The 15,915-nt window shown below is 28.3% G+C and overlaps 3 protein-coding genes across 5 annotated transcripts; 2 read left to right on the top strand and 1 right to left on the bottom strand.

The window, feature by feature from the left end:
- The first annotated feature begins 25 nt into the window (after nt 1-25).
- LOC124950371 (Werner Syndrome-like exonuclease) lies at nt 26-1,721 on the top strand. 2 transcript variants are annotated; one of them, XM_047496953.1, is made up of 7 exons: nt 26-153; nt 301-366; nt 440-570; nt 656-880; nt 957-1,101; nt 1,217-1,318; nt 1,427-1,721. In XM_047496953.1, the coding sequence occupies exons 1-7, from the start codon at nt 73-75 to the stop codon at nt 1,490-1,492; spliced, it is 816 nt and encodes a 271-aa protein (XP_047352909.1). In that variant the 5' UTR covers nt 26-72; the 3' UTR covers nt 1,493-1,721. The 2 variants fall into 2 exon arrangements, with proteins under 2 accessions (XP_047352909.1, XP_047352910.1); XM_047496954.1 differs by having other exon boundaries at nt 47-214.
- LOC124950369 (ectopic P granules protein 5 homolog) lies at nt 281-13,877 on the bottom strand. 2 transcript variants are annotated; one of them, XM_047496950.1, is made up of 30 exons: nt 13,695-13,877; nt 13,212-13,454; nt 11,930-13,135; nt 11,458-11,862; nt 11,132-11,354; nt 10,884-11,056; nt 10,679-10,819; nt 10,445-10,605; nt 10,206-10,332; nt 9,570-10,114; nt 9,314-9,491; nt 9,012-9,035; nt 8,502-8,729; nt 8,204-8,367; nt 7,949-8,134; nt 7,739-7,862; nt 7,136-7,657; nt 6,923-7,065; nt 6,663-6,840; nt 6,398-6,595; nt 6,186-6,317; nt 5,859-6,095; nt 5,605-5,788; nt 4,974-5,533; nt 4,705-4,874; nt 4,404-4,609; nt 4,062-4,307; nt 3,763-3,982; nt 3,363-3,572; nt 281-3,230 (listed from the first exon to the last, which is right to left on the bottom strand). In XM_047496950.1, the coding sequence occupies exons 1-30, from the start codon at nt 13,716-13,718 to the stop codon at nt 2,879-2,881; spliced, it is 7,710 nt and encodes a 2,569-aa protein (XP_047352906.1). In that variant the 5' UTR covers nt 13,719-13,877; the 3' UTR covers nt 281-2,878. The 2 variants fall into 2 exon arrangements, with proteins under 2 accessions (XP_047352906.1, XP_047352907.1); XM_047496951.1 differs by lacking the exon at nt 9,012-9,035.
- On the top strand, nt 1,582-3,350 carry LOC124950372 (putative lipoyltransferase 2, mitochondrial). Its single transcript, XM_047496955.1, has one exon. It carries the CDS (start codon nt 1,582-1,584, stop codon nt 2,287-2,289), a length of 708 nt encoding a protein of 235 aa, XP_047352911.1. The 3' UTR covers nt 2,290-3,350.
- Nucleotides 13,878-15,915: the final 2,038 nt, after the last annotated feature.

Below are 15,915 nucleotides of genomic sequence, written 5' to 3'. Positions count from 1 at the left end.
AACATAATTTATACTTTTATTTAACGTGTGAAGCAATGTAAACCAATATTAATATAAATTTTTGGTGGTTATATGCTGGAGATAGAAATATTTTATATTAATAAGATATTATTTTTTTTTTACTTAACTATATTAAACTTAACTATATTAAAAGTAAATTTAATTTTAATGAAATTGTATTTATACTTTCTACAATATGAATACTAGCTGTACAGTACGAAAATATATTGTTTTGCAACTATATATCTTACAGCTAGATGAAAAATAGAATATCACATAACATATTGTATTTTTTTGTAGAATGAAGTTTTGACTGAAGAAAAGATTTTAAGAAGATCACCAAGATTTCTTCCTGCTAGTCACGAGGTATATGATTTTTTGTATTTTAATAATTTATAAATAATGTTCTTAAAATATTATTTTAAACGTATTTTGTTAGGAAAAAGTAGAAAAAGAATTGACTATAGAAAAAGAACCTGATATTCAGTCTTTATCATCAATTGTGTTTAAAGGAAAAATTAATTATGCTAATAATTTTTATGATTGTGCCAAGATTTGTGACGATATTATGTAAGAGCTAAGCTTTTATATATTTTTTTAAAATAATTATTGATTATATTTGTGTTATAAATTAAAGAACTAAACATTCTATTAGACAGCAGGTTGAAAACCATAAAGATGATATTGTACCAATAGGTTTTGATTTAGAATGGCCATTTAGTTTTCAAACAGGAAGTGGAAAAACTGCATTAGCACAAATTTGTCTTAATAAATCTGTTTGTCATCTCTTGCATATATATTATTTAGATAAGTTACCAGCAGCTTTTGTTATACTCTTGAGCCATCCAAAAGTAAAGCTTGTAGGTGTTAATGTTAAGAAGTAAGTTAAGATCTCTTAGATAATTACTAATTATTATATTAAATATTTTTTAATGTATGATATAAATTTGTTACAGCGATGTTTGGAAACTTGGTAGAGATTTTACACATTTCCCAGCAGGAAAAGTTGTTAAGGAAAATTGTATTGATTGTGGTACATATGCAAATAGGGTTCTAAATCGTTCTTGTCGTTGGAGTTTAGAGAAATTGACTGCTTATTTGGTTAGTTTTACAAGAGCATATATATTTATTATTATTATTATTATTATTATTATTATTATTATTATTATTATTATTATTATTATTATTATTATTTATGGATAATAAATTTTTTTAGCTGAAAAAGAAAATTTGTAAAAATCCTGAAGTAAGAAAAAGTAAATGGCATATTCAACCTTTGAGCAAAGCACAAAAAATATATGCAGCAACAGATGCTTATGTATGTATAAAACTATTATTTTTATTACTTCAATTTTTATATTTTTTCTTATATATAAAAATTTTTATTTATGCAACCTTTAAAGATGTAACTCATTACTATTTATAGGTATCATTACTTACTTATTTAACAATTCAAGAGAAGTTTTATGAAAAAGAAATATTGGCAAGTTAAGCAATGAAAAAAATAACAAAACCTTATTGAAGGATATGTATGGATAAAATTTAGAACATAAATTAAGTCCAATTGAATAGAATCACATAATGCAAACTAATATTGTTAAAGTATTACGAATAGGAAAATTGAGATATGGTCCTAGTGTAAAACTTCAAAAAATACTTTCCGATTTACATTTTAAGCAATTAAATAATGAAACGTGTAATACATTATTACTTGTTGAACATGATCCAGTATACACTATAGGAATTCGGAATAAAAACTATACAGAAGAAGATGAAAAGAAGTTAAGAAATCTTGGTGCAGAATTTTTTAAAACAGATAGAGGTGGTCTTATAACGTTTCATGGACCAGGACAATTAGTAGCATATCCTATTTTAAATTTAAAACAATTTAAACCTAGCATTAAGTGGTATGTTTGTCAGATAGAACAAATGATTATACGCCTGTGTGCTGAATTTGATATATTAGGAACAACTTCTCCAGATACAGGAGTTTGGGTTAATGACAAGAAAATTTGTGCGATTGGTATTCATGGTAGTCGCTACATTACTACACATGGTTTAGCTTTGAATTGTAATACTGATTTAACATGGTTTGATCATATTGTACCGTGTGGCATCGAAGGTAAAGGAGTTACTAGCATTAGTAAAGAACTTAATATAAATATAACAATCGAAGATGTATTACCTACATTTCAAAATGTATTTCAAGAAATGTTTCAATGTTCTTTAGTTCAATATCCAACTAATGAAGCGTCAGAGTTACTTCGAAATATACAAAATTCTATATAATTTATAAAAAAATACATCAAAAATTGTTCTCATATAATGCCTAATTGATCAAGTATAAATAACAAATTGTATTTAAATTTCTTTTTATCTTAAAAACACAATATATTTACAATATTTAATAAATTACATTTTTTATGAAATTTACAAGAAATTTGCATTTAAAAGTAAATATCTTATCAATCATGATATATCATAAACAAATTTAATCACTTATTAAATGTGCCTTACTATATTAGTCATGATGATCTAACAGAAATGAATATTGAAATAACAAATATTTCAAGATCATACACATAATGTATGTTAATCATAAATGTTGATATATTAACAAATCTTATACAATAGATGCAGCCCTGCACAATAACAACAATATTGTTTAATTTGTTGTAAATTTTTAAATATAACATATTTTAAATTAATATTTTTAATTAATTACTAATAGTAACACAAGATATGTTCAATTGGTAAAATGACTAGATTATTCAAGCCTCATTATGTCATGTATGTATGTGCAAAATATCAATACAAGAAAAAACATTTAGAATTTTAAGCAAGAATTAGTAAATTGTGCAAGAACAAATATATTGTATTATTCTGTTAAAACATGAAGATACCTTTGATGATACAACTCTCCTGTCAATGCACCTATTACAACTACAGCATTATGTAGTGAATTAGCAGAATCTCTAATTAATCTGATCGATCGTTCTACGTCATTTTTAAGTTCTATATATTGCTTGTTAACTAAAAGACCTTCTAGACTTTGCATAGCTTTTATGGCCTCTACACTAGGTCGAATTTCTGCAGTATCTGGATCAGGTGATCTTGATGGTGCCACGCCAGGGGAATGAGAAGTAAATCTTACTATTTGATGTTCACATTTCGATTCTGGAAGTTGTGCTAAACAATATACGCCAATTGCACGACTTAAAAACTTACACCTGTACAACAAAAATTGTAAATTAATATATTAATGAATGAATTAAATATTTTTTTTATAAAAAACATCTGTAAATATTAATCTCCATTCAACAAAATATAAATTATTAATAAAATTTATGAAATGAATGTACCTAATAGAAAGCTGAGAACCTTTTCTGAGCCCAATAGCTCCTAAAATACCCCATCCTTGTCCAGCATCATCAGCCATTGCAAGCAATGCACGTGCTAATCCTTTTAGAGCTCTAGCAGCTATTACAGTATTTTCACTGTATTGACATTGCCTGTATGCTAATTCACATGCTTTTGCCCATAATAATGGTAATTTTTCTTCCATTATATCCCTGAAAAATAATCATATTGAATTTTATATATATATCAGGTCAGTCCAAAAGTTCGTGCGCATTTTTATTAGTAGCATACATATGTATAATAGAATATATATATATATAATTTAAATTTTTAACTTATATATATATATGTTATATATATGTATAATAGAATATATATATATAATTTAAATTTTTAACTTACGTAGTCTTGATAGCAGTAATCCAGTCCACTAAATTGATAAGAAGCATACCTTCTTCTCTAATATCTCTACATGAAGGAAGCCTTTTTAACAACACAGAATAGAGAGCTAAAAGTCTTCCTTCTGAAACTAATATTGATTCCAAAGGAGGTTGTCGTGGTACTACAGGTTGTAAAATTGTTAAAACTGCAGCCCATGTTGGCCTATCATCTTCAGAAATCACTGAAAAATATAACATCCGTTTTTCTTTATTTTAAAACATATATTCATGAAATATTTATTTTAATTATTATTTACTTACCAGTGTATTTAAAATAAGCTTCCAAAGCAGCTTCCATAAGTTCTCCTAATGTAGACGAACTGGCTATCACTATACCTATAACCTTAAGTACACCCATAAGTACAGGACTACTGGCAGATCTTTGCAATAACCAAGTTGTCCAACTAGTTCGAAGATAATCAACTAATGGTCCACTTTGGTTTATAGAATGAAGAAATTCAGTTACTAATAAACCTGCTTCTGGAATTTGTTGTGCTTCTGAAACAGCTAATGAATAGACGTTTATGTTTAAATATTCCTTTGTAAGATAAATTATAAATGTGTAAAAAAAAAAAAGAAAATTACATTGTTATTTAAACTTACTATCAATAACAGCTTCCATTTCATCTAACATACGAGATAACGTACTTGTAAAAGCTTTAGAATTTGTAGATAAAAGTGATTTATATCTAGTTGTGCAATTGATTAATAATTTCACTGAAGAGCGTACGTATATCTGTCTTTTTTTTAATGTAGTTGGGTGATAATATGCTACACTGGGATCATAAGCTGCAACTACCTTTAATAAACTGTTATATAATTTGATTAGAAAATAAATAAAATATTATCAATATAAATTATTTTCTTAAAATTTAACATATTTATATTAAAATATAATACTTACTTATTTAAAGCTATATCTATAGGATGAATTTGCTCACAGTCTAGAGAAAGAATGACTCTAGGATCGCAACTCATTACATGCCAATTAATTACTTGATCATAAGCAGCTGCATCAACTAAATGCCATGAAAATGTTACTGCTTGTGTAATGAGCTGTATTGCTCTTTCATTCTACAATAAATATGAAATTTATTAGAAATGATATTACATATAAAATTCTTTTATATTCTGTATGTTTATATTTATAAAATTCATTTGATAAATAATTACCTGTCTTACATTTGGTTCATTTGATAATTTTACAATTAAATTTAATAAACACATGTGCATTCTAGCAACGATTGCCAAAGGGAAAGTTGTTAATGACTCATTTATCCATGATGACCAATTGATACATGTAAATACACTTCCAAGAAATAGATGACTATCTGGTAAATACTGATCGACTACTTTAATCATGAGTTCAACATCACCAATACTAGGACAGAATCGATCCCATGGGAGCGATAAAAAGTTACCATGTATAACATTCAATATATGATCTTTGATTGAAGGATGAGCAAAATTAGTAACATAGAAATGCCAGACAAAAGATAGTATCTTATTAGATGCTGGCATTGTGTCAATAATAAATCTAATACATTCCACAAACATTGATACAATTCTATTTGCATATGGTCCATCTGTAATAATCCATGGCAGTAGAACCGATCTATCATCTGTAAGTTGTTGGATCCATGCTGCAGTTGGTTCTCTTAAGTTTCTAGTCCAATAAGGCGTAATCCAAGGTGCATACATTTCACTTAAAGCAGGCCATATTTTTTCACATACTGGAAAGAAAATAATTAATTCAATTTAATTTAAAAATAAATAAAACTTGCAATTTTTATTCAATTCTTACATTGATCTGCCAAAGAACCTCTATCAGATTGAAGTGTTAATACAACAAGAGCATGTCCTACCATACCCAAAAATACTGTTAATGGATCATTATAAACTCTATATTTTGGATATAATCCATAAAGACCATATTGCAAACGTTCTTTCATAAAATGTCTACTAAGTAAGACTGCAGTGTCATGCATCTAAAATGAAAAAAAAAGCATTAATTTTTTTTTTATAATTTGTATAATGTAAAAAAAAAAAATTATTTACCTCCTGTCGAGAAAGAAGTCTTTGCTCTGTTGCATAATGACGTATTTCATCCCTAATTTTTGACAAATGTATTGCAACTGCACTTTTCGATTTTCCACTTAGAGTACCTAATAAATCACGCCAAACATCTAAGGACAAAGTTTGACTTTCACTCCCCTTTAATATGGTACTAAGAACTTCACCATAGTGTTCAGGAAATTCATGTAGAAGAATAAGTCGCAAATGATTGCGAAATAACTAACGTAAAAAATAAATATACTTATGTTGTAGCATGAAATATATTCTATGTAATTTTATAATATTTTTTTTATATCTAGAAAGAATTACCTCATGTAATATAAGTTTTTCTTCTTCCGGATTAAGTCCAATGTTAGATAGAGCTCTAGAAATTAAATCTATAAAGGTTGATCGTTCGCTTAATCTTGGTCTTCTGTAATTTAGCCAACTCGCAACGTCAAACTATAGCAAAAGCAAAAATACAAGAATTATATAAAATAATGTATATAAATATTATCATATTTTTTATCGATCTTATATACCTTAGAAAGTAATACAAAACATAAATCAACATTCATCCCAGTAGATAATTCAACAACTGTTTGATACATTTGTAAAAATGTTGATGCACCACCAGCAACAGGAGTAAAATGGGGACCAAGCAATCCACCAAGATTTGGTCTTTGCATAATTGTTTTTAGTAATTGTGGACCTTGACTTTCTTCTCCACTAATAAATAACTAAAAAATATTTATCATTAGACCAATAACTAAAATGATTTTATTTTATATTTGCTATGATTTGTACCTGACCAAGTTTTTCTAAACAAGTTGTAATAAGTTGCTTAGTTGGTGGACACAATGCTGCTTCTTCTGTATAAAATTCCACCAAATGATAAAATAACTGCACTCCACTTTTTTGAACTTTTTGTAATACTGCAGTATTTTCGTTAATTCGACTCACACCTAATTCGTGTTCAAGCATACTGTAAAATCAACATTATTAAAATAAGTTTATATACAAATATACAATATATATCTTGTGTAGTTTGTCAAAAATATACTCACGTAATTAAATGATCCATAAAAACACAACCCTGAGTAATTTTACTAGGTGGTGGTTGACTTGCTTTTACTAATAAATTTTCATATTCTGCTCTGTTTTGTGATATCATATGATCAACACCATCACTAACATGAGCCTCAGAAACCTACATATTTAAATATTATCCAGTAATAAAAATTATAGTTTTATAATTTGTAATATTTCGCAATTTTTACCTTAATTCTAATCACTGCGGCACCAGCACAGTGAACAATCGGTGGTACACCTGACCTAGGACGTTTTTGATGTACTGGTGCAGGATCACATAGGGCATGTAATGTTACATAATTTTCAATTTCTCGATAAAGTGTAGGTATTAATTCCAAAAAACTACAATCAATAGCTGTATGCTCAGAAACCAACAAATTATAAGTTTGTGCATAATCTAAAATTATTTTAAGATGTGGTTTAATTAATGTTACAACTGTTTCTGGAGCATATAAATTTTCTCTGGATACAGAAGTGAAAAGGTTATTGTTTGAACTTAATAATGGCGGTGAAACTGGATGTTCATATGTATCCAATCTTTTAAAAATTCTTTCCAATGGATCGGCAATTTCTAATAAAATAGGTGGTACAAAAGTTGATTTCTGATACTGATTATCCAAATCCCGGAAACAAATCTGTTCCCACTCCTGTACAGCTTCTAATTGACTTTGTTGAGCTGACCAATAATCAACATACTCAAACCATGGATTCTGTAATAATGTTAACATCGTTGAAATGTAACTGATAAAAAATGTACTTTCAACAGAAATAAAGTATTTAATTAAAATTACTTGATCACCCTGCATGAGTACTATTAGTTTTTGCGACATATATTGCGGTGGTAAAGCTGGAATGTAAAGACCTGATTCTTGTAATCTTGGTTCTTCTAACCACAAATTTAAAGTCTTATAAAATCTGAAATGAAAAAATAAACAAGATATAAATAAAAAAAAGGAAAATTATGATATTAAAATTATAACTTTTTATTATTGAGTACTTACTTAGCAGAGTTAAAATAAAATATTCTTCTTTGATCTGTAATTGGTTTTCCATTATCAATACCTTTTTCTCCTTTTAGTTGAAAATATTCAGTTATTTCATGTAATCGTTTTTTTAGTTTCTTTAAATAATTTAAATTAATCATCCCTTCAAAAAATTTTTCACCCACTCCACCTTGATCAGTACCTCTATAAAAAAAAAGTATATCTTTAAATATTTATTCTGAAAAGTGATAACTGTGATGTAATAATATATACCCTGGAGTTGAAGGAACTCTTGCTAAAAATAGAGTGAAGAAGTTTTGCCACAGAAGAGAAAGAATAGGATGTTCAATTGGAGTATTAAGTGCTTGTTGTGACCAACGATATATAGCTAATCCATTAACATTAAAAGCTTGCATCTTTACTGTAGCACAGGCTCGCTAAAATTTTTTTCATAAAAATATTTCCATTCATATGTATATATATGCGTATACGTGTGTGTGTGTGTATACGTATATTAATTGCAAATTATATATTATCTGATATAATCAATACTATTTAATAATAATAATACCTTTAGTGCAGTGTCTAATGATATTTTAGCTTGTAATGACAATTCTTTTAGAATTTCACGCCATAATCCTGTTTTTATTTCTCTTTCATACTGTTCAGTTAATAAAACTTGATATGCAACCCATATTGATTGTGTCGATCCACCCAAAAGGCTTAAGGAATTAGTAGAACCAGTTGCCCAGCTTAAAAAAGAGCCCAATGATCCTGGATTTCGATTTGTTGCTATATTCTAAAAAATAAAAAAAAGAAAAGAAAAGAAAAGAAGAAAAAAGAAAAAAAGAAAAGATCAAAAAGTAATTTGCTCAAATTCTGAATATTAAATATTGCACATTGTTATTTAATATAAAACATATTATATATTAAATTTAATAAACTGAAATAATTTCGTATGTGTGTATGTATGTGTGTATGCGCGCACACACATACATACACACACACATTGTTCATTAATAAATTTAATGTAAATCTTGGCATAAATCCTATTATAGATGAAAACAAAAATAAATCATACCTCATTGTTTCCTTTTAATGCAAGCTAATAGCAATGATTTTTCTAATTATGATTACAAAAATATTATTATGTTTACTACTCTATACCAAGATATCAATATTATTTTGAATTGTTAAAAAACAGAATAATATTCAATAAAATAAAAAATACAGAAAATAATAATAATAATAATAATAATAATAATAATAATAATAAAAAGAAAAAAAAATAATATAATAAAATTAACGATTTCCTAAAAATCTAATACAATATTGGAATCTCGGTATAATTACTATATGTAATATGAATAATAATTTTCTTACTGAATATAAACTTTGAAACATGCTTTCCATGATTGATCTCGTATCTAAATGAAAAAATACTGCCCGAATTATTGTATCCATTAAATGTAAAACATTTTGGTCTTTGTTCCAATCTGGTACAAGTATAAGTACATTTAACCACAAATACATTAACTTCGCAGGACTATGTAAGCAATATCTATAAAAGGAAAAGATTTATGTAATATATTAATAAAACTAAAACAAAAGGTGTAAAAAAAAAAATCATTTTTCATACCTTTTATACTTGTATAAATGGGAATCTATCATACTGGAAAATTGTTTCAGTAATGGCCCAGGAAATTCAGGTGCAATGAGATTCTTGGCCATTTTCATATATGTTCTATCAGCCGTAACTAATGTAATAATAAGACTTATAAATTTATCATTTTTGAATAATGAATCAGGGCAATCAACAAATAATGGCACAATGTGGTGCAAAGCTATCAGCACTTGTTCATATTTATAATAGCACTGTAATGTTTGTAATTGATTGAACCCTTTAGAACAAATTAAGGGTATAGAATGGCCCCACAATGTCATAATTACTGACACATAACATGCAATTGGTTGCTTTTCTCTTACTCCTGTATTCAAAATTTCCAAGGATGGGTCAGAATCCATATCTGGTAAATAAGAAAATGCTATCGTAGGGTTTGATATTGCATGTTGAGAAAGTGCATCAGATTGATCAAGTTGATGTAATCTCAAACGTGATAGCATTTCCCATGCCCATAAACTAAATGCTTGTTCACTATTTTGAGGTCTGACAATGGATGATACCTTTTAATTAACAAAAAATATTTTAATAATTACAGTGAATTATATCCTTTCTATACAATAGTAAAAATTAAATTCTTGTTGAAAATTATACCTGTTTAACTCCTTCTGCTAATAAAGAAGCAGTTTGTGTAGGAGAATCTGGCACATATTTCATAACAAGCTCGACAATTAAAAGTGCCACGCGATGATGTATTCCAATAGGAAGATATAAATTATTTCTACAAAAATATTCACATTGTTCAGTAACTAATTACAAAAGTAAGATATATATATATATATATATATATATATATATATATATATATATATATATGTATTAATATTACTAACCCTTCGAGTCCCCAATTGAGATGAGTAAGAACTAAACGAGCTAAGTGACTTTCAGTTGATGCTAATGAATGTTGATGTAACCAAAATGAAAGAACTTGAAAATCTTGTTCTTGTGGGATCCATTTATCCATTTTTAATTCAGTGAACAAATATAGGCTTAACTAAAATTATTTCAAGAAAAACAATGTTTAATTAAAGAGATATATATTTGCTATACTTTAATTAAATATATACCTTTCCAACTGAACCGAAATTATCCCGCAATTTTAGTATTATGTTTGAGAGAAGTGTAGGATGCTTATTTGTTAAATTAGATAATAGTGATCTGGCATCTTTTGAACAAGATTCTTGTGTTTTTTCACTAAGAAATCCTATCTGTAATATGATATATTGTTAGCAAAGAAAAGAACATACATAGACAATCTTAATAATTACTTACTTGAAATAAATCAATTGTAGCAGCTCTTACAAAATCATAATCTGTAAAAGATCTTGCCATAGCCATGTTTGCAAATGTTGTCAATAAAAAATATGATTCATCTCCTGGCATATTGCTTAATTTTTCTTCAAATTGTTTTCGAAGATTAGAATAATTTAATTCTGTTTCCCATTCTATAAAATAAGTGTATGAAATATTTAAATATATTTAATTATTGTTTTCTTAATAAAAAAATAGAAAATATTAACCTGTTATAGTCACAGTAGACATACATAGATCTGCTGATGTAGAGTCAGTATGTAAAGTATAAAATATTTGCCATAATGTAGTTAATGATACAATATGATATGGAATAGATGCTAGATATTGCCATGCTCCTAATCGTCGAGAGGAAAATATAGAGAGAGTTGCTTTTAACAAAAAGCTATCATATTCAGTTTGTAACTTCAATAACATTGATGCGTCTGTAACCTTTTAAAAAAATTTAATAAAAAAGAAAATGTAGAAATATTATAACATAAAAAATAAATATATTATCACTATGTATAAATGAAGTATAAAAATATTTCCTTACTTGACTCTTATCAAATACTTCCCACTGATCGGTGACATATTGAACTATGTCTCTGATTAATGCACTTAGTCTTTTAGCTAATTGTCTATATCGTGGAGAATCATATGTTTTCAAACCTTTATTTAGAAGCTTAACAATAATAGTAGAAAAAGCAAATACTCGTATCATATGGTGATCAGTAATTAAATTCTTATTTTGATAATATTTATCATCTTGATATTGTATAAAAAGGATCTGTTCAAATAATTTATTGAACGGAATTTGATGCAAAAGAGAAATAAGATCACTTTCGAATAAATTTGCACCAAAGTTAGCAATATCTTCATCTTCTTCACCTTCTTCATCTAACATAACCCAGATTGTATCACCTGGGCTACTTGCTGTATCTTGCAGTGATATTTGTACCTAATTATAAATAATATTCTTTTAAGCATTAAATTAAAATTTACCACAATATCATTATCATACACACCTGTTCTAGAAACTTGTCACGATCTTTAATTGGAAGTAAAATAACAGCTAATGTAGCTATCATATGATCAAGATATGGATCATTTAATGGAGATGTAGATACTTCGATTACATTTGGTGGTGGCAATGGAATCTGAATATAACTACGTGCCCAATTCATAACACCTCCAGGACATCTTAGTACATGATTTAATAAAAATAAATGATCTTGCCAAGTTGCTACTCTTAAAAGAACTGCTATTAATTTTGAAAGCCAATCTCTGACATCGGTAACAAACTTTCCATCTTTTAAAACTTTTCTTTGAAAAGTAAATAATATTGTAATACACATTCTAAGTTCAACCAACTGTGGTATTGTTTGTGATGGTGTTTGTACTGGCATTAAATTTACCGGTGCATCTGGTGGTAGGTTTGTAAATTCTTTACAAAAAATACAAACTCTTTGGATATAATGATCAATTTGCAATCTTAATACTTCTGCTTCATAACAGTATAATGCTTGGATATTGTATAATATATCTTTGATTGCTGATAAATTTCGTGACAAGCTAAGTAGTGCTTGTTGATTGAAATGAGCAATAGAATATTCGTGAATTGCACTAACAGGGTTTCCATCTTGACACTCTCCAGTTTCTGTTATAGAAGCTTTATCTAGACACCATAATTGTTTTTGTGTTTCTCTACAATTTTCTTTTAATCTTTCTAATTCATGCGAATTGACTATCAAATGATTTCTAACACGAAGATAGTTCATAAGGAGTTCATAGAGTTTATGTTGTTGCTTAATTGCATGACTTCTCAATTGAATCTCTGTAAATTCTGTAATAAAGGCATCAACTAATGATAATTCTTGATTATTGTAAAGAGATGCTAACTGATTTTCTGTAAATGGTTTAATATCATTAGTGATAGCATGTACTGCATTTGTTTTATCTGTAGATACTTCTAATTCATTTTTTATCTGCTCTTCTTTGATTAAAACTTTATCTGAATTAGTATTAAATAAAGATGTTGTCTCTTCTGACGTTGATGTTACTTCTTGATTTTCAGCAGCAGGAGCTGTTGGAAGAACATCTATCAAACGAATTTCTGAAACTACTATTCTGACTTCTTCTACTTTTCCTTCTAAAGGATCTTTATGCTGCATTGGGGTTGCAAGATGTTTACCATCAACTTCGTCATGGGAAATACTTGGTTCTGAACATATCTATAAGTAAAATATCAGCTCTCTTATTTTTAAATATATAAACATCATATTAACTAAGAAAGGTAAAAATATATACCTCGGTAGTTTCAATAGACAAATTACATTCCATCTCATAAGCAGCTTTTTCAGCAGCTTCCTTTTCATAAATTTCTGTATCAATAGCAGCAGAATGTAACTCACTTTCCATATTTTCAACACATTCACCCTTAGGATAATTAGTGGGAGATTCTCCAAAAAGACACTCAAATTCTTCTAAAGTTGGAGCATCCGGAATTTGTTGTTCCAGACTGGGCGGTATCATTTTGTCTTTCTTTTTCTTCTAAATATACAATGATCATTTACCATAATAGAGTTATCAATGTTTTCCAACCAAAGTAAATTTACATTTATGTAACTATGCAAAATTTTTAATATATAGTTATATAATTTTTGAAAAAACTCATTTTAATCAAATACAAGAAATAAATTGTATATTATATATAAGGAACCACACAAGCTCAGCAAGTTATAATGTCTTTAAAATAAATAGATGGAAAGTATGTACAAAAAGTAAGGTTACCTGGCGACTTTTTTGTTTTTCCATGATTAATATTGGTTATAATGGATAATAGGATGATCAATTTAATATTCTATTGAACTTGTATAATTCTTTGAATTATAGAAAAACAGTTATAAAGAATTACATTTGTGCACTATTATGTCTTTTGTACTCGCCATGATTAAGACATTACCTTTTGTTCGAAGTGTGTACGACTAAAGCGATAAATATGGACAAAATATGAACTACGAATACAAGCGGAGAACACTGTCACCACCATGCTATTGTATCAGTGTATAAGCTTGGTTGGTAATTTTTATTTAACATGTAAATAATTATTGGTTTCGTGTAAGTTAGAGTAAATAATTTAGTAAACTGTGAAATTATTCTTTTCAGTCTCTAATATTATATATTATCTTTTTTTAATGGTAGCGTGCGTCTCACAGTGATCCGTACTAAATACGATGACGGTATGCATTTTTTTCACGATAAAAACATAAAACATAATAAATATAAATTACACATATGACAAGTAATATATAAATTTGTGAATTTAAAAAAATTATCTTTGAATACCTCACCTATTTGTCTGTATAAGTATTATAAGTATTATAAGAAAGTTCGTGCCGATTTTAAAGAAAAATTGAAATGCAGCATATTTAAATTTTGATATACATTTATTAAATTATATAGGTACCATTCTTTTCCACAAAATTTCTCCATCTTTTAGGCAACTTGAAAATTCCATTCTTCCAGATCCTTTCAGATTTTTCAGAGAAAAACTTTTTTATATGATTTTTTATCTCGACTAAAGAGTTGATGTTTTTTCCATTACAGGAATTTTATAACGATCAAAATATATGGAAATCTGAAGGCGCGAGATTTGGTGAACATCTCAACCGAGCTCCAACAATTTTTATCGAGTTGTCAAATACACATGAAACCGCATATTGTTCTGATAAAAGGATGCCTTTCCGATTCACTATTTCTAGACATTTTTGTTCAATTGCTGTCTTTGTCTAATTGGGAGCAATATTTTTCTGAATTTATCGTCTCATTGTTTGATAAAAACTTATAATGCAGGATTCCTTTCCAATCTCTTTAGAAAGAGTATGACTTTCTTGGTTCATTCCGTTTTCTCCAAGTCCGCTTTTCCACTCAACATTATTATAAATGGTCTGTTTTTCATCCCCCGTCACTATTTGCTTTAAAAATGGTTTCTTCTCGTTGCGTTTATGAAGCGAAACACAAATGGAAATGCGATCAATTAGATTTTTCTTCGAAAAATTGTGGGGAATCCATGCATCTAAACGGTTTATGTAGCCAAGTTTCACGAAGTGCTTATAGTTGGTGGATTTTAATATTTTTAATATTTCTGCTAATCTACGTGTCGTATAGCATGGGTTATTCTCGACCAGTGTTTTAATTTAATTTTCATTTGTCGTGGAGGGCCTATCCGGGATTCTTGATCTTCAAGGTTGAAATTACCAGCTTTAAACCTAGAAAATTACTTCCGCATAGTTCTTTCAGCAACAGCATCTTCGTCATAAACAGCACATATCTTATTTGCCGCTTGTGTGGCACTTTTACCTTTCCGGGAAATGAAAAGCATTAGATGCTTATAATGAACTTTGCTTGCTTCCATATTTAAAAGCGTATAAAACAAACAGAAGTTAACTTATCGTAACCAAACTTTTTTCCAAATATATCTGAAATACCGCCTTTTGTAATATGTACGCATATCATTCTGATATATATAAACCTGTCCTTATGCCACCTACCGAAAATCGGTACGAATTTTCTGAACGACTTAATACATTGAAATATGCAGTCATTCGCTCGGTAGTACTTGAGATAAAAGATTTACAATTAGACTTTGAAAGTATTACCGACCCAGGTCTCACTATGTGGAAGTTGCTACATGTGGAGACCAACGGGCTAACGGTGAATCTACTTTACAAGTTCCGCGATACCGATCCGCGATACCTTTCCGCTTCGGTGCGGCAGGCTTCTTGACTAACAGAAGATTGTATTAGACCTCTCTTACAGATAGCTCCACCTACCGCCCTTTCAGCTTCAGATATAACGGATTATTAAGCACATCCGAATTCGTGCTTCTGAATTTCGACCAATCAAAGCACACTCCTTAGGATTACTAATCGCGTTCACGACAGTGTGTTATAATAACGTTGATTCTATTTCTAAATCCAAATTCGCGAAGTAATGTAATCGAAATTTTGAC

This window comes from Vespa velutina, chromosome 7 (assembly GCF_912470025.1).
Source record: "Vespa velutina chromosome 7, iVesVel2.1, whole genome shotgun sequence".
Taxonomy (NCBI): Eukaryota; Metazoa; Arthropoda; class Insecta; order Hymenoptera; family Vespidae; genus Vespa; species Vespa velutina.
This window is presented reverse-complemented; position numbering and strand designations above follow the sequence as displayed.